We start from the raw sequence: 24,695 nt of genomic DNA, 5'->3' as shown, positions 1-24,695 counted from the left end.
TTAGCTCTTTAAATAGGGTGATATAAAAGAGGTTTTTTTTAAAAAAATTACATGCCTAGATAAACCAATGCATTCTATTCCTAAAGCCTAAGAATTTTCACAAATTTAGGCACAAACAATTACATCTCTCTGCAGTCTGAGGTGGCTTTAAGGGATTTCAATGGCTAGAGGATGCAGATATCAAGTGGGATCCTTCCCACAAGCTAAGGGGCTTGTGGGAACTTTGGATGCTCAAGGCTGACACACTTACAGCAAAGTCAACCTCACAACAATGAGGATGCAGCTGAATACTGCAGGGAGGGATGGGATGTTAGGACAAAGATGCTGTGCTTCATGCTACAGACGAGGGCGAGCCCATTGTAGGGTGAAGTAGTCAGAGAAATGAGCCGGGAAGACGATCTTAGCAGCTGTAGTTTGAATGGAGTTGAGGGGCAAAAGACAGCTGTCATCAGATTCCAAGAGGACGACATTCGTCTGTTGTGACCAGTTGTTTTTTGTTTTATGCTTAGATTGTAAATTCTTCCGGGGAGGAAGGGTCCTTGTACTGTGTTTGTACAGTGCCTAACACAATGGCGTCCTGCTCCATGACTGGGACTCGTAGGCACCACTGCAATACAATAAATAATACAAAACAAAGGTTGCAACAACACAGTAAGAACTAAAATCACTTATTACTGTTGCTTTAAAAACTTTGGCACAATCTGTCAGTGACTAAGTCACAAATGTGACATGTACTGTTGAGAGCCTTAAAGACATTTACAACCAAGATTCACTTACACTGAACACAAGTGGCTTACACAGAGGATGTGAAAAACCAAATGCTTTAATCCATCTATGAAGAACAACAGTTCAAAGTATTTCATTGGATACATTACTATCGATCCATAATTTACAGTGCTATGGACCATACACAAATTATTGCTGCACTCAACAGCAGGTGAATATCAACAACATTACAGTACCAAGCATCATAGCAAGAGGCAGTAATTAATGTCACCTTTTCAAGAAATATAGGTATTTTATATTATCAATATCTGCTTCTCCCCAGTGCATTTTATGTAAAAAAAAAAAAAAAAAAATCAATGTAAGTGCATTATTTTGTGCTTTGCTTTTTTTTTCCTTGTACACTTCCTATTTGCTTTTATAGGCGGCAGAGTTAATATTGCTGTAGTCTAAAAACAATAAAGAACTTCATTATATTCTATGCGTTCATATTTGTTGCATGGTTTTGGCAAAGTGAGAATTGTTTGGTAATCCATTTCCCTGGCACGTGGGCCATACAGTCATTACAGATTGAAGCTTTGGGCAATAACTGTCCTAGGGCTGCTGCTCCATCTTGCTGATGCAATGCCTTGCCTCAAGCTGCTGACTCTTTGCCTGTCTGTAGTTACTCCACATGTAAAACACTAAGGGCCATATGCTCCATGGTGCATGTACCTTAGAGAGAATAAGGGCATCAGAACTTAACTGCCTGAAAAGTCCAGGCCTCCTCCTGGCGTACCGAATGAGAACACTCACATGCTTGCATGCAGAAGAGCTGCAATATCCAAAAATGGGGGTGCAACCTAAGGAAGCGTAGGAGGAGTTGAGAAAAAGGCCAAAGTTGAGTGCTATGTACAGTGTGCTATCTTGGAGATAAACTACCGGCTACATACAGCATGATATGGCTGCTGGGGGCCATAGTAATGTTTATCCAGAGAAATCCTGATCTTGGTAAGGAATCATATTTTTGTCAATTTCTAAGCATATGGGGAACATCTACAAATTGCATGAGGGCAGGGGATCAGGGTTTCATTTTAGTCCACACAGGGATCAAATAAGCATGATGCATATTTGCATACCCTACATCCAGGCCCCACTTCTATATGGATCACAGCGTGGTACCCAACACGGTATCCAGGTTGGGGCCACCTTGAATGGATTTTTCTGGTTACAACGCCCAAATGACCTTTGGCATCCCATTTTTGGCTTTTGCTCACCCTTTTACTTTGAAGGGGCGTATATGACCTTGCATTAGAGCTATCGCCACTCTTTTTCCTGCTGTTATTTCCTTCATCTGTCACCGTTAACATATTGCAACAACAAGAGAAAGTGACTGCATGCATAGTTGCTAAACTGTGGCACAGCTGCTGTGCAGCGAGCCACCCAGGATACATGAGCATCTTAACTGCAGTGAAGATGGTGACGGGCTGCAATAAGGAATGCTGGAGACACACGTGCAGTGCCTCTGGGCCACAGTTTGGAAACCACTGCTCTAGCAGATACAGAAAACAGTCCAAAAAACGGGCTAGGAAGAACAGGCATTTGTTGTAACACTGTGGGCTGACTCTTGCCCCTCCCGAAAAGTTACAAATCTGGTGATTATCAAAGCTAATATACACTTAGCTATTCAAACAGAAACAAAGAACTGCATAACTAACCAGTGAAAGAGCTATACAAATATAAGAAAGGATGTCAAGAATATAGAATCATAGAAGTGTAGGACTAGAAGGGACCTTGAGAGGTCATCTAGTCCAGTGCCCTGCACTCAAGGCAGGACTACATAGTAAACTAGACCAGTCTTCCATATCGGCCACATAGGAGACTTCCCTCTCAAAGACCCAATCCACCCCAAGTACCAGAATAGAAAGCAGCAGAGCTGATAACAGGCCCAGTCATGCATTCCCATTGTCAAACAAAAAACTCCTATTGGCTTCCATGAGAGCAGGACTGGGCACCAGTGGTTTCAAAGACTTTTCATAACCAAATGTATATGTGAAAGATGCAGCATCCATCAGTATGAACCTTCCATTAAAACTCCCGACGTTTTGTCCTCCGTCTTTCAACATCACCACTATATTCACATTTGATTTCAGAACACTATTAAACAGGCATGACCAAGGCTTCTTGATCAAGTCTGCCACGTTGGCACTCAATCACTAAACAAGATTTTAATTTTTATATATTATACATATCTTTCCAGTGTAGCACAAAGAGAATGGGATGCTCTTGTTTTCTACAGAGGGCACCAGGCTACACTCCAATTTCCTATAACTATCACCCCAAAACTTCCTCCTATGCCACACTTCAGTCAGTGCTCGTCCAAGAAGACTACAACAATTTAAGGCACTTCATTCTGAACGAGATGCTTTTCTGACACATTCCAACTGCAGGCTGCTACTGACAAATCCAGTCGGTCAGTCTGGCTCATAACACCATCTGTCATCTTTGTAAAACTTCTAGGTTTGATATAATACAATTGTAACTACTGTTATTGCATAGGACTACACTTGCGTAGATAATGCACCAAAACTACTTTTACAACATTGTTGCAAGTTAAATTAATACAATGGTTATAAAGTAACAGTTATTTTAAGATACAGTAAATTTACTCTTTTAAACCAGCCATATTGCTGAAATAAAACACCAATTTAATTACTCTAAGGGGCATATTAACTATATAGTTATTAGGCTTCAAAGCATATTACTATTCTTTCTGTATCACTAAAAATAAATATGTAAGTTCATTTTCTCTACAGAGTTTTGTTTTGCTACCTAGTCTAAATCTGTACTACACCTTCAATTGTGTTTAAAAATATTTCCAAAGTGAGACTGTAATATACAAAATATTCTCAAAATCTCTCAATACACAGGATCCTGCATAAAAGCTTCCTTTCAAGTGTTTACAAAGAATGCAGAAAACCTCCAGTGAGTTTTAAACATGTCAAAAAATTGTTGTAATATTAAGAGGCATATTCTTATAAATGAAATACAACTATATTTAAAAACAAAACAAAAACATGAGGATAACTAAAGAATCCATGCAAATGAAAAACCTGTACAACACAAAAAAAAAAAAAAAAAAAAGGCCAGTTAGAAATATACAACAAAATGTGCCCAGTTGATAAAATGTATTGAATTTTGTCTGAAAATGTATACCATCTTACAGTGCTCCTCTGTTTTATTGTTGATAAACAATTCTAGGTCTCCTTTTCAAAATAAAAGCCTTTAAAGAAAAGCCTGAAGTAGGAGCAGAAGGGAAACCCTTTCAGTTGAGAGTAGGAAACAACAACACTCCAAAAAACTGAGACAGATTCATGCCTCCCTACACTCTCTCCTTCATTTCTATCATCATCATCAGGAACATTTCATATTGGAATCAACAATCAGTATGTGTTAACGCTAGTTTTATTATTATTAAAGTAGAATAGTGATTTATTTTAAATATCTTGTGATATAAAGACTAAACTAAGTTTGAAGGATACTGTATCTTTAAGGCAGCACTATTAAATCAACACAACATGGTTACAAAGTGGATATTTTTGGTTTCTTCACATTCTCTCTCTCTCTTTTTTTTTTTTTTTTTTTTAAGCTTTACATTTAGTTTCCAAGTAAATAACTTGTAAGTTTCCCCTGAATAGAAACAGAGACTGTTTTGATTTGTAATTCTATTGCTTTGAGTAGATTTGACCAGTTCAAAGTTCTTGGCGAATCCAGTTCACAAATACTGTACATGTGTTGTACAATATTTTGGAGGCATTGGTACTTTTAAAATAGAATATACAAGTCTTTTCACAAAATTCAAAAAATATATATAATATATATACTGGGCTATTGATGAAGCGAAAGTAGATTAATATTAAAAGAAAATCAAAAAAACCCTTAAAATGTAAATTATTTAATCTACTGATTAAGAAATGAAGCAGTTTATGAGAGGCCATGCCAATTATCTGCTAACAAGCATGATCAGTATCTTCCATGCTCATGCTGCTTCTTCTGCTACTTGTTTTTGAAGCTCCAGGAGACACTGAGGAAAGGAGTGGGTCAGTAACTCCTACAGGGGAGAGAGTATCGTCCATCAAAATATCTTCCAGTTTGGATCCCACTTTTGTGGGGACACTGTAGGTTCCTAGGTTATCATTGAAAGTTATGGTACCATCAGTAAGATCAAGGGTAGTCGTGCAAGATAAATCTGAGTGGTGCTGCAATACATCTTGGTTGCAGTTGTCAATGACAGGTTCTTGCTTGATGACCCGGTTTACCACATCTGGTGAGCAAAGGCCTGTAGATGGGACAAGAGAAAGTCCGTGTGCTCGAGCCTGCATTTCAAGTTCCTGTAAAGAAGGCAACAGAGACAAATAAAAGCTGAAAGCAAAGATGAAGTGTAATGCTGTTGATACATCTTTGATGTACAATTTCCGATGGACGCTTATAAACTGCATCACCCTCTGAGCAACTCCCATCTTACTACGAGAGCAACAACTGCTGCAAGAATTGGACTTGATATAGCTATCATACCCCCCTCCCGAACTTCCTCCACCCAAGATCACTACTTAAATAATATTCGCTCAATTAAAAGTCTGCAGAGTCAATGGTGGCAGACCACTGCCAGACTTTTCCTGGAGAACCATCTCATTGCCAAAAACAAATTTCACAGGCAATATGATCAAGATGTCTTCAAGCACACCAGCAACTTAAGTTCTCAATGGATATCCAGATCAGCAGTGCTGACAGCAACCACAGCAAAGCCTTACAGAGCAGAGCCATGACGACAGTTACACCACATCTTTTTGTATTATTTAAATCCGTAACTACCATAAATAGAGCCACCAAAATAAAGTGTGGTAATAACTGTGAAGTCCTGCTATTCATAGGGGAAACTGAGGAGCTCTCCTGGAAAAAAAGACACCATCACCACAGTATATTCCTTCCTCTGGTGAAAATCCCCCTGGCTTTCATCAGGGCATTGTTTAATTTACTGTTCAATGTATTTTTTTTTTTTTACTAGACATGCAGCCATTGGTGGGCTCTCCCTGCAGCAGCTCAGTACTAGACACAAAGGGGATGCACAAAGCAGGGAAGTAGAGCTGCCAGCCTGGTGGCTTTCAAAGGATGGTGCTGCAGAACAAGGCTGGTATCCTGTTCCCCCCTTTGCCTCCAAGCCCCACTAAACTCACTCTGTGCAGAGCAGCAGCTGAGAGGCTCCTGCAGACTACCAGGGAGGAGGCTGTTAATGTAGCATCATTCCCTTCTCCCTTGCAGAGGACAGGGAGACAACCTTGCACTGAGGACTCCTGCTATCTGCAGATCTCTGGGACAGCCTGTGCCTAGCGTTGGTGCTCCATGTGAATTTGTAGAACATCATTCCACTCGACTGCTCTGTTTAGGAAGCAGTGTCATGTGAGAGGAAAACCATTAGCAGTCTTCAGTCAAAAAGCATTTGAACTAACTTGACCATATTGACAACTGCTCCATATAGAATACGGCACCTTGGGCTCATCCTGCTCTTACTGGAGTCAATGGCAAATCTTTCTCTGCCTTCAATGAGAGCAGGACTGGACTCCTCATCTGTATCTACAACCTAATAATGCCCAGTGTAGTTTGCCGTGCTTCAAGTTGTGTGGTGAGAGCAGAGACACACTAAACTACAAATGTTTTACAAAAAGGCTAGAGAATTATCTGCTATCCAGAAGTGTCTCACTTTTTAAAGTTCCTCCTATAACATAGCTTGTCTCCTCTGGTAACGGGAGGACCAAGAACTCTACAAGTTCAACTCAGCATTAATCATAGATATTGCAGGACCAGCAATATGGCTCCCTCTAAGTTACATAGTAAGCTGGCGTTTCCTTGTAGCAAATAGATGTGAATGATATACATACATACATACAACTGTTAAATGCATTCATAATGTATTTATCAGCAAACCTGTATTCTGAGCAATAGATGTCTGTTGGCATGTTCTAATTTCTTCTGCCTGTTCTCAAGTTCTTTTGTGCGTTGTTGTTCTCTCTGCAGTTTGCGGATATAGTCCACTGACGCTTTTAAAATAGTGCCCTTATTCCAGCGCATGTCCCTATAAAAGTAGTGTTGGAAAAAAAAAATCAACCTCTTACCCAAGCTCACTGATCACTAACTCCCCTTCCAAAGCGTAGAGCAGAGCTGCAGTGACGTTTAACAGCACAAGTTACACCGCACCTGACAGAATTATAGTATTACAAACTATCGACTTTAAAAAGAGCTGTGTGTAATACACTAGGGGGAGCCAGAGGGCAACTCATTAGCAGGCAGTCTACTGTACGGGGTTTGGATTCACGTAATTACTGAAGAGGACACATGCTCACCATTGCTTTCTCATGGGAATGAAACTGCAGGGATGGTAAATTACAGTATTCAAGGATTCGAGTTTCGCATAGATCTCATTCTAGTGCATTAGTGCCAAGGGACAGAATAGCTAAAGATGAGAGGACTCACTTGGCTTTCAGTGACATCTGAGAGGCTGCTTGACTACCTCTCATCATACCCCACCTCTGAATGAGCAATGCTGGATTTCAGCTTTGATCTTTGAACAACATAGTTAAACTCCCATTCGCTAATGGCCAACTCTAGCCCTGGACTGCAAAGACGTGTTACTGACTGAGAGAAAAGAGCATGGGAGCCTTGGACACCCTCCTATGCAAGATTCCTAGCCACTAAAACACCCACTCAGAGGCTACGTCTACATTTACAGCACCGTGTAAAGTACAGGCCTTACACATGTCATTGCTATCAGCGTGGAAAGGCAGGCTGCGTCCACACTTGTCACTGCAGTGGGTAGCTAGACAAAGCAGGGAAAGGCTCTGGCAGGGCAGAGCCTTCCCTCTGGCCAGAGCCTTTCCCTGCTGCCTCCCGGCTGTCAGGCCCTTTCCCCACTACAAGAGCCTTTCATTGTGGTGTGGAAAGGCTCCAGCAACAATGAGGCAGCTGGACACTACACTATCCAAAATAGCAGTAAGGATGTGGGCAGCATTGCTTGGATGTGTAGAAAGCCATGTAGGGTATAAACCTTGGGGGTTCAGGAGTGCAGGACATTTTACTTTACTCAGTTCAGCCACACCATCTACACTGCTGTTTATACCCTGGCCAGGTGGGTGCGTAGCGTCTGCACGCTACACGCCGCCACAGGCGTAGACAGAGCCAGGGTGACCTGCTCCACACTGGACCAAAGGGAAGTGAGCTGCTTCAATCTCTCTGGTCACGCAATCAGAGACATGAAGGTCGCTATCTTACAACAAAAAAACTTCAAATCCAGAGTCCAGCGAGAAACTGCTGAATTGGAATTCATTTGCAAATTGGATACTATTAATTTAGGCTTAAATAGAGACTGGGAGTGGCTAAGTCATTATGCAAGGTAGCCTATTTCCCCTTGTTTTTCCCTACCCCCCACCGCCCCCCGGCCTTCTGGTTAAACTTGGATTTATGCTGGAAGTGGCCCACCTTGATTGTCATGCACATTGTGGGGAGAGTGGTCAGTTTGGATGAGCTATTGCCAGCAGGAGAGTGAGTTTGTGTGTGTGTGTGTGTGGGGGGGGGGGTTAAAAAACCTGGATTTGTGCTGGAAATGGCCCACCTTGATTTTCATGCACGTTGTAAGGAGAGTGGTCACTTTGGATAGGCTATTACCAGCAGGAGAGTGAGTGTGTGTGTGTATGGGGGTGGGGGGGTGAGAAAACCTGTATTTGTGCTGGAAATGGCCCACCTTGATTTTCATGCACGTTGTAAGGAGAGTTTGTGTGTGTGGTTTTTGGAGGGGGGTGAGGGGGTGAGAGAACCTGGATTCCTGCAGGAAATGGCCCACCTTGATTATCATACACATTGTGAAGAGAGTGCTCACTTTGGATGGGCTATTACCAGCAAGAGAGTGAGTTTGTCTGTGGGGGGGCGGAGGGTGAGAAAACCTGGATTTGTGCTGGAAATGGCCCATCTTGATGATCACTTTAGATAAGCTATTACCAGCAGGAGAGTGGGGTGGGAGGAGGTATTGTTTCATGGTGTCTGTGTATATAATAATGTATTCTGCAATTTCCACAGTATGCATCCGATGAAGTGAGCTGTAGCTCACGAAAGCTCATGCTCAAATAAATTGGTTAGTCTCTAAGGTGCCACAAGTACTCCTTTTCTTTTTGCGAATACAGACTAACACGGCTGTTACTCTGAAACCTGATTAGGGGGTGTGGTGAACCCTCCAGCCAGCCAGCACACAGAATTCGTGCGTTAGCTAGGAGTGCCTACTACTCCTTTGCTCGTGAGAGAGTGCACGCACAAACAGCCTCCCCTGTGGAATCCTACCTTGGCTGGAAAGACACTAGAATTAAAAGGTTTCATTGGGAAGTATCTGGTCCCATTTGCACTGATTAGGGCCCAGTTTTTCCTAGTAGGGTCTTATCACACGATCACACAATTAAAACGTATACACAGTAGCAAGGCTCAGATCTAACATGTTGTCACACAATCTCACACATGACTGATGATGATGCAACTGAAGGTGCATTTTCCAGGGATTCCTTAGTAGGGAAGGAGGAAGAGACACGTTATGTAACGTGCGGGACAAAGACCAAGTAGTAGTGCTGGGAGGGAATGTTTTTACTTTTTTTTTTTTTTTTAAACTGTTAAAGAGACAGACAAGTACATTTTAAAACTATTCAGCTTTGTGTGCGCATCCTTTACGAACTTCAGCATACTGATCTTTGCTCTTCTGATTAATATTGCAATCACTTGGTCTCAAGCAATATATTGAATCACTTGATAAATGCTTACGTAGCTAATGCCCTGCTTTATTTACTTACTCCATGGCACCGAGACACTTATGAAGAGAGAAATATAGAACATTATTTTCAGTCTTCAGGATAGCAAAAACAAATGAGCTCTCTCTAGATTATCCCATCTCTGTATCAAGAATGTAAACAGAGTGAACTGTGAACCGACCGATTCTTTCTCGGTGATCATTCATGAAGAATCAAGAATTGCTGTGTATAGTGACTTTCTGTGGTAATGTAAAATGGACATAGGTCATCGTCTCAAGAGATACGGGTTAATCAAGTTACTCCATCAATTTTCCTCTGGAGGGAACAATAACTTTCCAGTTTTGATACTAGCATACACTGATAAAGCTTTGTTGCGAGTGGAGAGCAGAAGAGATTTCAAAATACAAATGACCCAAATCCTGCGCTCCTTGGATAAAGTGCCTGCTCACTTCCATCACCCCAACTGGAGTTTGGTCAAGACACCAGGATTAACACCTTCACCGGGATCATTAATGAGCCCGTAGGGTCAGATCTTTGCTTTATGTACAGCGATTTCAACGCAAGGACAAGCCTATTTCAGGAATGGCAGCCACCCCAAGGATCTCTCTTTCTAAATGGCTGACCAGAATTGAGGCAAGTGCCTACTCTTCAGGTTCACATCCATTTGCTGAACAGGGCTTCGATCTAGGGCAATACACTGGCAGTGTTCACAATTAAGTAGTTTCTGTAAGGGGTGTACCTCACAATACTCTTTTAAAAATTGCAAGAGACACTGTATAAGGGATTCTTTACATGGAGAAATTGCCCGGCACAGTTACTGCTGAAAAAGCTATTCTACGATAGCTATTCCAGAATAGCTCCCTCTGTGGACACATGTCCAGAATAGATGCTTCTAATCTGGGACTGCTATTCTTCTGAAGTGGAGTAATTATTCCAAATAAAAGTGATTTTATTCCAGGAGTAGTGTCCACATGGAGGAGTTTTTGCAGAACCGCCATGGCAGTCAGTTTTCCCCCATGTAGAAAAGGCCTAATTAATGCCTCTGGTGCCTGGTCCTCGCAAGAGGGTTAGGATACATGGATTGCTTGAAGGCATTGTACTGGAATGTGAAGATATTTAACCCCCCTGTCCAAGCCCATCATGACGGTATTTATGTGGGTTTGCCCTTTTGTGGATGGTGGAGAATCAGCATGTCAAGATAAGATTTAGGTCTACTGGAACATGGAAAGCATCTGGCTCAGCTCAGTAGCCAGCAGGATCCCTGTTCTGGGTTCTGCATCAGGGACCAGGAACTCCCAATTCATGTACTAGAACAGGAGGTAAGTACCAGCCTGGTTTCCTTTTTTTTTTTTTTTTTTAAAACTTGAGAGGACTATCCACTTGGGAGCATTATCATTTTCCATTTGAATTGCCATACCAATCAAAGCAATGGTCCACTTGGTCCAGTATCTTATCCCATATTAGCCAGTATCAGAGGAAGAGGATCTAAAACCTCCACAGGGAACAGTTATGTGTCAACATGCCAGGAGGAAAGTTTCCTCCTACCCCAGGCTGTTAGTGGGAAGCACATGATCTGACATCCACTGAATCAATGGTAATACTCCCACTGACTTCAATGGACACGGATTCAGCCCTTTCATGATTGGCTTTCGTCCTGGAACATGAAGGTTTCATAACCTTTATATATTTTATCCTAGTTATGATAAATTAACTACAGTAAATTACTTAATAAAGCTACTTCTGCATGGATGTGTAAGCCTGGGCATGCTTATGGCAAGTTCGTAGTTAGTAATGTGGCGAACCGGAACAAAGCAACATTTTTTTTCCTGTTTTTTGAAAGGGTGGGGCAGTACACTGGGTGCTCACTGACACAACTGCTGCCAAGTTCCTGCAGGCCAGACTAGTGCTTCTGCAAAGGCGAACTCATTGCCTGATATGGTTCATTAAGATATACCATCTACACAATTTTCCATGAGGATCAAACAAAAATTAGTCAAAATCTTTAAAGATTTCAGTTGCTGTGAAGAGACTCAGTGGTGTGGCCTTACAGGGGTTTGTCTACACAGGGAAATTAGTACACAATAAACTAGGGTGTGAATTTCAAGCACACTAGCTATTCCACGCTAACTGTCTATGTGGACTCTCTTACTGGGTGCCCAGAGTGCCCTTGGGTGGTTTAGCTTAATGTACTCCCAAAGTACAGTAAGCTACTGAGCACAAAGGCACTCTTAAGACATTTAAACAAAAATTCACACATATCATCATTACCGAAGAGACAGTCCCATACTTACGGGTCATTTGATTTTGGTATCAATGTGCCTAATTCTTTAATGCGATCATTAATATTAAATCTTCTCCTTCGTTCAACTTTAGGAAAATAATAAAGAAATACACATTAGTAAAAATAATGCTTTCCGCTTACAGAATGCAATCCCTTTAATTTAAAGATTTCAAAAACACTTCATGCTTTATACTTATATACATGAATACTTGATACACCACTTAAGCTTTATAAACATACTTGTGACACAGGTAAGTCTTATACCCACTTTTCAACTGGATAGATTAGGGCACAGAAACTGAGTGATTTGTCCAAGGACATCCAGTTTGTCAGTGGAAAGGCAGAAAATAACCCAAGGTTCTGAATCCCAGTCTCATTCTTTAAGTACTTTGCCATACTTCCTCAAAACACTGCATGATCCAATTTAAAAATCTTAAACCATACTGCGCCATCAAGGAGATGTCGCTATTGAAAACAGTCGGGAGTTTTGCTTTCTAACTAGAGGCATGAGATTGTTTCTTGTTTTTAGAAATGATATAAAGGATCCTAAAGTGTCCTTTTAGAATTTTAAAGTTAGTAAAAACACATGTATTCATGGTGGTAAATATAAAAGTATGCTCTTTAAAAATATATAGATATAGATATATATAGATATAGATATCCTTATACTTATGCACACAAGTTTAAAGAAGAGATACATGATTTGATTGTATACATTACATTTTCATTTAAACCACAAATTTTTTTCCTGGTAAAATTTTGTATAGTGTATTTGTCAAAGGCAACTGGCCAAAGTCTATTCTCAGTTATACCGGTGCAGGTGAAACCACTGTGAATTCAGAATTTGGATCATAGTCTCATAAGTTTATAAAACTGTTCTCAAATAGTTGTTTTGAAAAATATTGTTTTAAATTCAATAGCAGGTTTAAGCAATCAATATGAGAGAATTTGAGATATTCCATCTGTGGCTATAACCAATAACAAAGTGGTGTAAGGACTGCACAGTAAGCCACCCAAAGCTTTAATGCCTTTTTAAAAATAATTAAATCCTTAATAATCCTCTGTGTACCTTACTCCTCACTGTGGGTCATCAACTAAAATATTAAGGAAATATTGTATATGAGCATAATGAAACTTACTTAAGTTGTGATTGTCTTTTTTCTGCCTCTCTTTAGCCAGCGCCCTTGCTTCTGACTCTGTAGGGAAAATACACGCTGTGCACGTGAATGAAGTCATTAGAATTTTGGAAAGTCAAGGAGGCCAACACAGCAATTTATAAAGCACATACATATTTCTGACGTCATTTATCTTATCACTAGGGATAGGCCTACTACGGAGACCATGCTAACACAGCTACATCACCATAGCTTTGCCGACATAACCCCATCCAGCGTTTCTCAGACGGGCGGTCCCAACCCAAAAGGGGATCACAAAGCTATTGCTTGGGGGTCGTCAGATCACAAGAAAGATTGTGATAACCTTTAGATCCTTTGCTCAGGTTACCATACTTCAAGTTCCCAAATAGAGGACACTGCCAGGGGGAGGGAAGCTGGAAGGGGGGCGGGTACAGCAGCTGCCAGACCGTGCTGCTGCCAGAAGTAAGGGTGGCAATACCATATTGTTGTTTTACACTTTTTGAGAGGCTTCAGTGCCTTTGACTGCAGGGATAGTGATTATATGCTTCATTTAATGCTCCTGTGAGTATGTACAGTAATTTGGTATCACTTTTTTTTTTTTTGGGGGGGGGGGGGGAGGGGGGATCATCAGAGCCTGAAATATTTTCAAAGAGAGGCTCAGCAAAAAAAAAAGTCTGAGAACCCCTGGTGTAGAGGAGGCTGACAGAAACAGAAAGGGTTTTTCCATCCATGTGGAAATCCCACCTCCCCAAAATGATAACTACGCCAATGGAAGCACTATTCCATTGACACAGCTACGCCGATGGAAGCACTATTCCATTCTATTGGGGTTATGTCATCATAACTGAGTCAGGGATGTGTTTTTTCGCACCCCTGATTGACATTGCTAGGTCAACCTAACTTTAAGTGTAGACCAAGACTCAGAAAAGAGAAGGGACCTATTTCAGCAAGGTACTGAAGCACAATGCTAAGACGCAACATGCTCACAGCTGTGCAAGTATCATCCAAGCACTATAGAAAAAAAAAATTTCACTTCAGGAGTTTTAGAAGCAATAGGTGAAATCCATCCCCGAGTAGAATACAGTGACTGCACAGGAGTTTTACAACAGGGAAGCAGTTAACCCAAAAGTTCTACAGAGGCATCTGCATAGCCACCTAGTAAGAGGATGAGATTCTTCCACTGGATTTGAACATCTCAGCCCTACTGTGCAGACAAGCCAAGAGTTTAAATCCCACAAGGAAAGGTGGTGTGAAAAATATGCTTAAAAACACTCTAAATCTGCAATTACACATATTCCTGTTGCAGTACAAATAATTGCTCTCATCACATGGGAACACAATACAAAACAAGCAGCTCTACCACAGAACATCATGATGTGTTTTCCTGAACACAGAAAAGGGACTATCATGTTCTCACCAGGGGTGAAAGTAAAATACAGCTCTTACTGGTACAGGGCTGCTCTGGCCCCCCCGGAAGGGCGTGGCCTCAGGTGGAAGGGGTGGGGCTGGGGGGGGTGGTCAGTGTCCCCCAGCCAGTCCATCTGCGCTCCCTGGCCTGCACCGCCTGGGGCTCCAGCGGTGATTTAAAGGGCCCAGGGCTCCAGCCGGCGCTGACACAGTAACAGCAGCCAGAGCCCTGGGCCCTTTTAAATTGCGGCCCCAGGACAGCTACTTCTTTTGCCCCCGCCCCCCCCCACCACCACCAGCAGCTAGGGGGGGAAGGGGGCAAAAGGGGCAGCGATGTTAAAGCTTTATATCGCTACCCTTTTTGCGCCCCGCATCGGAGGCCCTGCCGGGTCATTGCTGCCCCTTTTGCGCCCCCCCCCCCTTGGTGGCCCTGCTGGTAGGGACCCGGCAGGGCAGCCGATCGGGGGCGCAAAAGGGGCAGCAAGCGATGTTAAAGCGCTGGCACGGCAGCGCTTTAAAGTCAGCAGTACGGGCCGGTACTGGCAGCTACATTTTACCAGTATGCCATACTGGCCCATACCCCCTTACTTTCACCCCTGGTTCTCACTATCAGGGTACTTCCAGACTTCAGTTATGGGAGAACAAAAGGCTTTTCTACCCTGAGGATGCAGAGATCAGAATTCAGTTTCTGTGTTCACACTGGGGACAACAAAATCCTCATTTACAGCAACTGATGTCCTCAAGAAAACACAACTTTCTGATTTGATCTGATACTCCCCCATCCCACACGACAGCAAGACAATTGCTTTTTAAAGGGAAATTCTTCAGATGCTTCCATATTTTTATATGCATTCTGGTACCACACAAGATGGAAGGCACTGTCCACACACCGGAACCTAGTCCCTGCATATGACCTGCTAGCACATATTTGGACGTCTGCTCTTACAGTATGTAAACCATTGCTCTGAACCACCCCCATCTAAGGGTGGATTGAGGCAGGGAGACTGCCTGGAATTAGGTTGACTCTTATTTTGACTTAACACCCCATCTGAAAGAGCATTCCTCATTCACAGATTTTTTTTTTTTTTGCTTTACATCCCAAGTCTTACACAACCTTGTACTGTGCATCCGCCAGTCAGGCTGGTTTCCTATGTATTCCCTCGGGCTGTGTGCTTAGCTTGCATCCAGAGGCTCACCTAACTTTCCACCATTGTGGAACATCCTGCACCTGGTTGCTATGGTCTGCAATCAGACTACTTTTTTTAAGCATCTCTACACCTCTACTGCAATCCTAATGGCCTTCCAAGGCAAGCGACCATTTTAGCAGCCACAACTGCCTTGAGAGAAGCACTGCTTTGTTTGTGTGGCGTGACCACATGTCAGAAAGCAAACGGTGCCAATGCCTCGGCGCTGGCAAAGAGGTAGGACTCCCTCCAGAAGAGTCAACACGTGCAGAACTGTTCCAGGAGCACATTTAAGCTCGCTGCTGCCCAGCATCTGTGGTTTAGTTCAGTTAGCTTGCGAGTTTGCAGGACACCAACCTAGCAAATAGGTAAGAATGTAGGCAGCCAAGAAACTACGCCTCTGGCATGTCCGCTGAAGGTTGCGTCCCCAAATACCTGGTCGTCCTTAGAGTATGTCTCTTGTTAAGAGGAATTGGTCACGTGCTTAAAGCCAGTTTTACATGTGTATAAGGTGTACTTAACAAGTGGGCTGAGCTATCCCCCAACTGTGGTTAGCGGCTATTCTGCCTCATTCCCAAAACGAAAGTGAAACTAAGACAGTGAGAAATGCCTCAAAGAATCCAAAGGAGTACTTGTGGCACCTTAGAGACTAACCAGTTTATTTGAGCATGAGCTTTCGTGAGCTACAGCTCACCTCATCGGATGCATAGCATATCGTGGAAACTGCAGAAGACATTATATACACACAGAGACCATGAAACAAAACTTCCTCCCACCCCACTCTCCTGCTGCTAACAGCTCACGAAAGCTCATGCTCAAATAAACTGGTTAGTCTCTAAGGTGCCACAAGTACTCCTTTTCTTTTTTCTTTTTAGGAATACAGACTAACACGGCTGTTACTCTGAAACCTGTCAAAGAATCCAAGCTTTTCCCTTCTCTAAAATGCACCCAGAGTCTTAAAGCTTCACTCTAGTTTGCTTCTGTATACCTCTGTATTTTAAACAGTAGAATAGGTTTTTGGGTTGCTGTTTTTTAAACTCATGTCTTTTTTAAATATATGTTCTTTTCCTTGGAGCTGCAATGGAAAGTGATTTTATCAATCTATTACTTCCTAATGCATCTAAATGTTTGGGACCAGAGCACTGTTCATATATAAGGAAAGGCTGTTTTACGACTTAGGTGATGAGATTCTTGGAAGATTCTTAACATTTATTATGCTGTAAATGAGTAAATATCCATTCATTCCACAATACCTGACCACCTAAACGCAGCAGCAAGGGGTTAACTGACACTGTTATAGATCCCACATTCCTAGTCTGACAGTATTACAAATTATTTTCTTATCATTAACAATCACCCCCACTGGCAGAGTCATTACATACAATATTCTTCTCCATGAAGTCTCTCGAGAAGCATCATGTTAATTCAAGTCGCTATTACACCTATAGCCGGAGAAGCATATAATAGATCCAATCTAGAGAGTAGCTATGTAAGAGACGCAAAGAGTTTTCTATCTTTTAAATGCTACAGGGTTTTACTCTGCAGGTTGATTATGAAAACCCTTGGATTTCCACGCATGATGGTACTGTCCTTGTTTGTTACGAAGCAAACTGATTACATATCTACGGAAAGGAAACTAACCCCATTGTTAACATCACCCCTCTTGTGCTGTGTAGTGGAAGCTAACAGGCCTGCAAGGAAATGCACAAAGTGAAGAATCGAGAACCTCCAAAATTTCCGATTGCATAACTGAATTTTCAAAAACATCTCTTAAAAAAGTAAACCCTCATGTCAGATCATTTCAAGTGATAACGTTTTAAGATCATTTACCTGTGAGCTCCCTTTTTATATTGGGAAGATTCGCTGGACACGAGTTGCTGATGTTCAGTCCTGAAGGAGGCATGCCTTGGTTGCCATAAAGGTCAATCAAATTGCCAGATACAGGTAACTGGAAAAAATAAAAGGGAGAAAGGTCACTTGCTGCGGCCCATCTCAAACACTTGAACAAAGCCAACGTTTGCTAAGAAATCTGTTCTCGGCTCCATGTGCAAACAGGGAGCTCAACATCACTAATGAAAATGGGTCTGGACGTGAAAAATAACTACTCTGGGAGAATGCTGCAATTCTTTCTCTAAGGCAAGATCCCTAGAGACACAGAAAGCAAAGGATGATACAGAATATATAGACAATCTCATTTTTAATACAGACAAAACACAAGGAAGCCAAGGAACTTCATTCTCCAGGCTACAAAGGACCTCTGCATAAGAACTAAGTAGATTTTTCATAACTTATGATATTGTTCCTGTAAAGTTAGTTTTAAAAAACTGAGTATACTTGTGTTGGGCGGAAAAAGGAAAAAAGCCTTTAAAGTTTAAATGTAAACATAAGAGGGAGCCCAAACTCTCCCATAAATGTTAAAAAGAGTGACATTGCCCTACAGAAATGAATTACACGTTCATGTAACGTGGACTTGTTTAAGCCAACTGTATTTAGTTGATCTGAGAGCTCCCTGCATAGTAAAGACCTAGCTTGATTTGGGATTTTCCTGTTCTAACATGAAAAACATGTGGGGGATGTCTCCACACTTTTTTGCATTATATGGGCCAGGGTGTCTCAAATCACTGAGTTAAAGTGCCATTGCATTCTGCAGGAGTTATAAGTACCAGAGAAGGCCTGGTAGGAGGGATCTGCAATAATTGAGCCTTGTGGTCACATGACCTCATATTAATGATGTGACTTCACCATGTGACAGGAGAGGATGCAGGCTGCACAAATTGTGCAAGTGAAAAATGTTGGGGTACAGTGGCTTATCGGAGAAATACATGGTCAAAAGTGACAACAAGAGTCTTAACCTAACTACATCCAACTCCCCTAAGCAGACAGGGTAGGGTTGCCAGGCATCCATTAAAAGTCTGGTCAGCGGCGCAGCGGGGCTAAGGCAGGCTCCCTGTCTGCCCTGGCTCCACACAGCTCCTGGAAGCGGTGGCATGTCTGGCTCCTAGGCGCAGGGCGGGCCAGGAAGGCTCCATGTGCTGCCCCCGCAGTTCCCATTGGCTGCAGTTCCCGGCCAATGGGAGCTGTGGGGGCGGTGCCTGTGAGCGTGGGCAGCACATGGAGCCTCCCTAGCCCTCCCTGAGCATAGGAGCCAGACATACCGCTGCTTCCGGGAGCCATGCGGAGCCAGGGCAGACAGGGAGCCTGCCTTAGCCCTGCTGCGCCACCAACCGGGAGCCGCCTCAGGTAAGCACTGCCCGGCTAGAGCCTGCACCCCGAACTCCATCCCACACCCCAACCCCCTGCCCCAGGTCAGAACCCCCCTCCCGCACCCTAACTCCCTTCCAGAGCCCGCACCTCCACCCCCTTCCCCTCTGAGCCCCCTCCTGGAGCCCATACCCCGCACCCCCTCGGGCATCCCAACCCCCTGCCCCAGCCATGAACCCCCTCTGGCACCCTTACTCCCTCCTGGAACTATTGTAGCCAGCACCACAAGGTATTTATGTGCCAGATATACTAAACATTTGTATGCCCCTTCATGCTTCGACCACCATTCCAGATGACATACTTCCAAGCTAAATTTAAATGGGTATTCTACTGTTGTTTAAAAGTGTGATTAAAACTGCAGTTAACTGCAACAATATTTTTAATCTCACGATTAATTAAGATTTTTTTTAAATTGTTTGACAGCCCTAAAGAAAATGAAGGTTGCAAAGTCAAGAATTCAAAAGTTAGAAAAGTTTTTAAAATACGATGCGGTGCGTGTGGGAAACCGGTTTGGGTGTATCCACCTTTGAAAGGAACTAGGAAGCATAACAGAAGTTGTATCCAACTTCCATCGAATTGCATGAAAACTGACAACCTTAAACCATAAAAGGGATACAAGAAAAAAAAAGGACCCAAACTGTCCAGAGCAGCAAACAGTCCTGGATGGATTTAGGAAACACAATTCTATGACAAACTGCCATATCCCTCTTTGGAGAGTATGCATATATGTTTGCAAAAGAGATGATGGGGTGGCAGATCAAAGTAACCTACAAGGCTTGAGAGATACAGAGAAAGAACTATTCCAGGTAGGGACAGCATGTTGTAACGGTGTCCCTGTCTAAAACTCTGCGAAGGCGGATTGAGATTTAATATGTTGCCATATATACATACATATGTGTATCGCCCCTTTTTGTTTTAATCTGATTCTCTGTCTGGGTTTTACTGCAACTCAGGTGGCTTTCCACTGTTTGGGAACTTTATGCAGATCATCTCAAAGTAGTGAAACAACCTTCAGTCTCCCAGAAGAGGTAATGGAAGAAGGGCAAGCCTGGCACCCAACTCAGCTTGGTCACTCACAAGAGTGTGGTATAATGAGACCTCTCCCATCAGGTGTGTCATTCTCAGGGTTTGGTCCTCCAGATGCACAGGCCACACATGAAGTAGAGTAACAGTGTAAATTTCTCACTCTTGTTGCAAGATTATGTCAGGATCCCTGGGTATTACAGCTACCAGAAGTCATGATTTCCAGCTAAAATAATGGCTGGTTGTGCTGGAATCTAATGAAAGGATCTCTTGGGAAACTGGGTGTCAAGTTATGAAACTGAACCATCTCACCACTGATTACAGCCTTCCTATCCTTTCGCAATAAAACGAATGTCCACATTAATTTTATTGTGAGTTCTGAATAACCAAGATGGAAAATGGTCTGGCTAATCCACAAAGCACCATGATGCATTGAGGGGCTCCCCTTCCCCAACTGGGGCATCCTACCTATTCTTAGTACTGTTCTGTTGCTTAAAATTCCTCCTGACCTACAAACATCATTCCGTGACTAACACGGAGCTCCTCTAAAGAAGAGATTTGACTGTTGCAGGAAAGGCAGATTTTAAAGGAAGTCAGGCTAAACGTTCAGGAAGCATTCCGTTTTGGAATTTTGCTTAAGCTTCGTTGGTTTTGGTGAGTAGCAGTTACACTTCCCCACCCGGCTCTGCTTTTTAAACCTAATTTGTATAGAGTTAAGTATTATGTACAATACCCCAGCTATTCTGCTGCTGGGTCACTTCCAAGCATACTGCAAGTAGCATGGTGGCCTTTGTTATGTTTCTTACGGTCAGATCAAATACATCACACTTGAATTTTGGTCACAAGTGACAAGACAGGTCTTCGGCAGCAAAGGGTGAGTGCTGTAATTTATTGCAAAAAGCCTGATGCTTTTCAATGAAGTGGTGCTTGAACCTCCCATTAGCACTGACTCACTATAGATCTTCTGTTTTGAAAATCAAGGGCACTGTTACCACATGTGGCAAACTGGGCCGTTTCTTTTTCGTTTATAACAGAACAACAAAGCCTTTGTTATGGTCTAAGATGAGCTGAGCTATTTATAGATTGAGAGTCTCTGAGGACTGCTTCCTTTCCACGTTCTTTCACCTTGTAGTTAAATCAATAGTGAGCCTACAGATGTTTTACAATGTTACAGCAATACAAAGTTCTAAGGACCCAATCCTGCTCCCAATGGCAAAAATTCCCATTACTTCAATAGGAGCAGGATCAAACTGTTTGAACAGCAATTACAAGATACGGGATATATTTTTTCTTGTTGCTTGAGAAGAGCACTGGCTTGAAGTTTACTGGGGAGAGTGGGATAAGCTTCCTAGTCAATGCAGTTTTACTTTGATGACACAGAGAAGCCCCGATGTTGCCAATCTTATTATAATATCTCAGTATACAGCAAAGTGTAGAAAGCCTGCATTTTTTTTTTTTGGATTAATTTGATCAATTACTTAAAGGACAGAGTCTTTCCTAACGATATTTAAAGCTACTTACGCTGGAAACTGAATAAATAACAATGAACTGTATGCAATAGTATTGGACTTTAAAGTTCACTCTCATTTCATTTCAATCACAGATCTCACCAGCTGATGAAAAAGGTCCACCTATGGGAGCAGAAGCGGGTGAGTGGCAGATCAGAGAGTTTCAGGGTTTGGAGATCTCCATTACAGCTGTGAACTGTAACTGCTGGCACACGTCTCTATAGTGTTACTGGGAGCATGTATGCACATGCGGCAACTGAAAGGGTTCCCCACTAAAGTAGCACAGAAAAGCACTGGTGGTTCCTTTCTGGGGGTGCAGGGTTCCCACATCAGGGGCTCCGTGAAAGGGCATGGGGGAGGAGAAATATAGGAACCATTTATGGAAAGAGGTTCTATGGGTTTTAGTAGGGATTAATCCAATAGGATTCTATAAAAATTACTCCAGAAATTAACCAAAGAGGATATCCTTAGTAGGCGGTATTATACCTCCCAGGGGGGTTTGTTTTAAACCATTCTACTGGATTTTTGTTTTGTTTTTTAAACCATCCTATAGAATTCCACAGCAGATATGTGCATTTTGAATCATGCTATGGAATTTAGGAGTGAATTCTATCCCTGCTGTAGAATTCTCTACAGTGGCTCAAACACCGATTTAAAAAAGTTGTTTTTATAATCTAGAGGACTTTTCTCTGAGCGATGTAACTAGAGCTTCTGCAGTGGAGCACATAAGCTGAGAGGTGTGAGAGCTTCTGGGAAGAGAGGGCTAGGCTGTGTAGCATCAAGCAGGTATTATAAAAAGATGGCAACTAGTGCCAGTAAGTCCCTTGAGAGCTAGCTCTTAATTCTGGAATTAAATAAAAAACAAATATCAACTTTGACTCAGATCTACCCCATCAGACTTAACAGCACTGATACCATAGGCAAACTATTTATTGGGGTCTCTTCCATCTCACACATCCCTCATTTCTTCTTCTCTCTGGATTTCTGAGCTCCCTTCTCGCTTTCCTCTCTTTCTTAAGCTATCACTTTCTTTACTCCCTTCTGTTATTTTTCTGCCCTCTGACCAACCTCTCCCTCATCTAGAAAGAGATCTCGTCTACACATAGAAGTTACACTGGTTTAAACTAAAGGTGTGATGTTGAACTCATTTGGTTAAACCTGTGCAGTTTTGCATGTGGATACAAATTGGTTTAAAGCTGGTGTATGTCTGTCTGCTTACCTTGTACCTGATGTAAAGCTATGTACAGATATAGGAATGTAGGGGCACAGGGATTTTTACACCTGGGCTGCTGATTCCCCAGGTTGCTTTAACTTCCCTGGGCTAGCTCCATCTCACAGTGTAAGGACAAGACTAGGTGAAATGGACTTACCCTTTGCTAATTGGAGACTGGGCTAGGTACCATGATGACCTCCCATTAGGGGTGAGAGAAAAAAACTCCTCCCCTTGCAACTAGCCCAGGAACCACCTAAATCTGACTCCAAGGCAGATGGTTATGGCTATACCAAAATCCAACTCCTCGTAACAGCTGTTCCACAGCATTTTTAAACCATTTTTTAAAACCAAGTTCCACCCTGTTGCTTTCCACTGTAAATTCTTAATGCTCATTATATCACCTACCTAACCACTAGAGACGGCAGATAGCAAATTGTGCTGTGCTCCAATTTCACACTAAGCGCTATTCTAAAGCTGAGGAGATTTAGATGTAGCTAGACAGGACGTCAAGCAGTTACTATAATGGACAAGAAAGGACCATTGTACCGTATTTGCCATTTGCAGGGCAGGATCCATCAGGCCAAGGATTTCTTCATTATAACTTGATTCCAAGCTAATTATGTCATCAATTACATCATCCATCTGCAACAGAAAGGTGAACGGGGAAAAATGCAAATTACTTGAAACTGAGTTTGTAACAGTAATAGTACACAACAGTAATATTAAAAAATAAAGAGAGAGAGATCCAGCAAGGCACACTGCCCCCCCCTCATTAGTTCTGTATCTGTTGGACCCTGAAAGCTATGCATTTTTGCCATACTCCAATTCAGTCTCCCAGTGATAATCACTACTCTCCCAGCCCAGGAGAGGGTAAGCTGCCTTCAGATATCATCAATGACATTCTTTAATCAGCAGGAGAAGTCAACATTGAGTTGCCAAGCAAATCAAGACCAAACATGCCACAATTCAGTTGGTTTGGGAGGTATAGGACAAGGAAAAGGAGCACTGTCTCCAGGCCACCAACCAGCCTGGCAATTCTACACCATTTCAGAATGGTTTCTGGTGGCAACTTCAGAGAGTCCGTTCTTGTATAATGGCCAGCATTTGTATTCCTAGGGACTTTGATCAGAGTGAGGTTTGAATTACAGCTTTGTAGCTGATAGCCCCACAAGCTCATTCCCCCCCCTCCCCGAAGTACCATAAAATCAGGGATAGCAATAAACTGTGATTGCACGTGCATTGCAGAGGATGGAAACAGAAGTCTATTCAAACAAACACATACATAATTTGAGACTAGTTTCTGTGCATTTTTAAAACTAGCATATAACTTTTTGAAAGAGTTGTGGGACTTCTATGAACCTTCCTTCCTGTTCTTCATCTGTCTCTTCTTTCCAACCTCCTCTCCTCACCTTTCCTTCGCTCCTCTCCTAACCCTTGCATTTCACTCTCTTGCCCATCACCATTACCAAGGATTTCAAAAGTTTGTCCTTGAAATGGTTGCCTCCATCTCTGGTGGAATCCAACTGGTTCACCTCCCTGACACTTCTCTATTGGCAGCTATTTCCATTGGGCGACTCATAGGAGATGCAGTTTCCATACCAGCTCAACAGAGCAGGGAGTCCAGAGAGGAAAACATAGTAACAAAGAGACACTGTAGCAATTACAGGCTATATACTAGACGCTATTTTTGCAGGGGAGTGAGAATTCATATCCTTGACCCATATTATCCCTATTCTAATAAGAAAATATTAAACCACCTCATCTCACATTGTCAAATCTGAATGCAGTCTCTATAGAAAGAGGAGACTTTTGTTAGTCTCTAAGTTGCCACAAGTACTCCTCTTTTTTTTTTGCGGACACAGACTAACACTGCTGCTACTCTGAAACCTATAGAAAGAGGTCATTCAACATACTAGAGCATCCTAAATAAAATGACAGGATAGAATTAGAATGCATTTCTCCTTTCCACTGAAATCCTATGGAAAGAGCAACATACAGGAGCATTCTTTCCAACAGTTTTCCCAAGACTTGCTTAGAATGTAGAGGTTTTTCACAGGCTAAGATTGGCATGTGGAAGAAGGGTCAACCCTTTTCAGATATATTTCTAATGCACCTCTGAAATAAACTCATAGAAAGGACATCA

General features: G+C 42.4%; 1 protein-coding gene across 12 annotated transcripts in view; it reads right to left on the bottom strand.

The window, feature by feature from the left end:
• Positions 1-1,062: 1,062 nt before the first annotated feature.
• MITF (melanocyte inducing transcription factor) overlaps positions 1,063-24,695 on the bottom strand; it is a 242,273-nt gene continuing 218,640 nt past the window's right edge. For 9 of the 12 annotated variants that reach the window (XM_074957473.1, XM_074957474.1, XM_074957468.1 and 6 more), the window contains 6 exons: positions 23,099-23,194; positions 17,378-17,495; positions 12,960-13,034; positions 11,831-11,906; positions 6,685-6,832; positions 1,063-5,093 (listed from right to left, as the gene is read on the bottom strand). In XM_074957473.1, the coding sequence (XP_074813574.1) occupies positions 4,713-5,093; positions 6,685-6,832; positions 11,831-11,906; positions 12,960-13,034; positions 17,378-17,495; positions 23,099-23,194 (894 nt within the window). In that variant the 3' untranslated portion in view covers positions 1,063-4,712. The remainder of the gene's footprint in view (positions 5,094-6,684; positions 6,833-11,830; positions 11,907-12,959; positions 13,035-17,377; positions 17,496-23,098; positions 23,195-24,695) is intronic. The other 3 variants (XM_074957469.1, XM_074957466.1, XM_074957471.1) reach the window with 1 other exon arrangement.

The sequence above is a fragment of the Natator depressus genome, chromosome 7 (assembly GCF_965152275.1).
Source record: "Natator depressus isolate rNatDep1 chromosome 7, rNatDep2.hap1, whole genome shotgun sequence".
Classification (NCBI taxonomy): domain Eukaryota; kingdom Metazoa; phylum Chordata; order Testudines; family Cheloniidae; genus Natator; species Natator depressus.
Note: the sequence above shows the minus strand (reverse complement) of the source record. Positions and strands in the feature narration are given on the sequence as shown.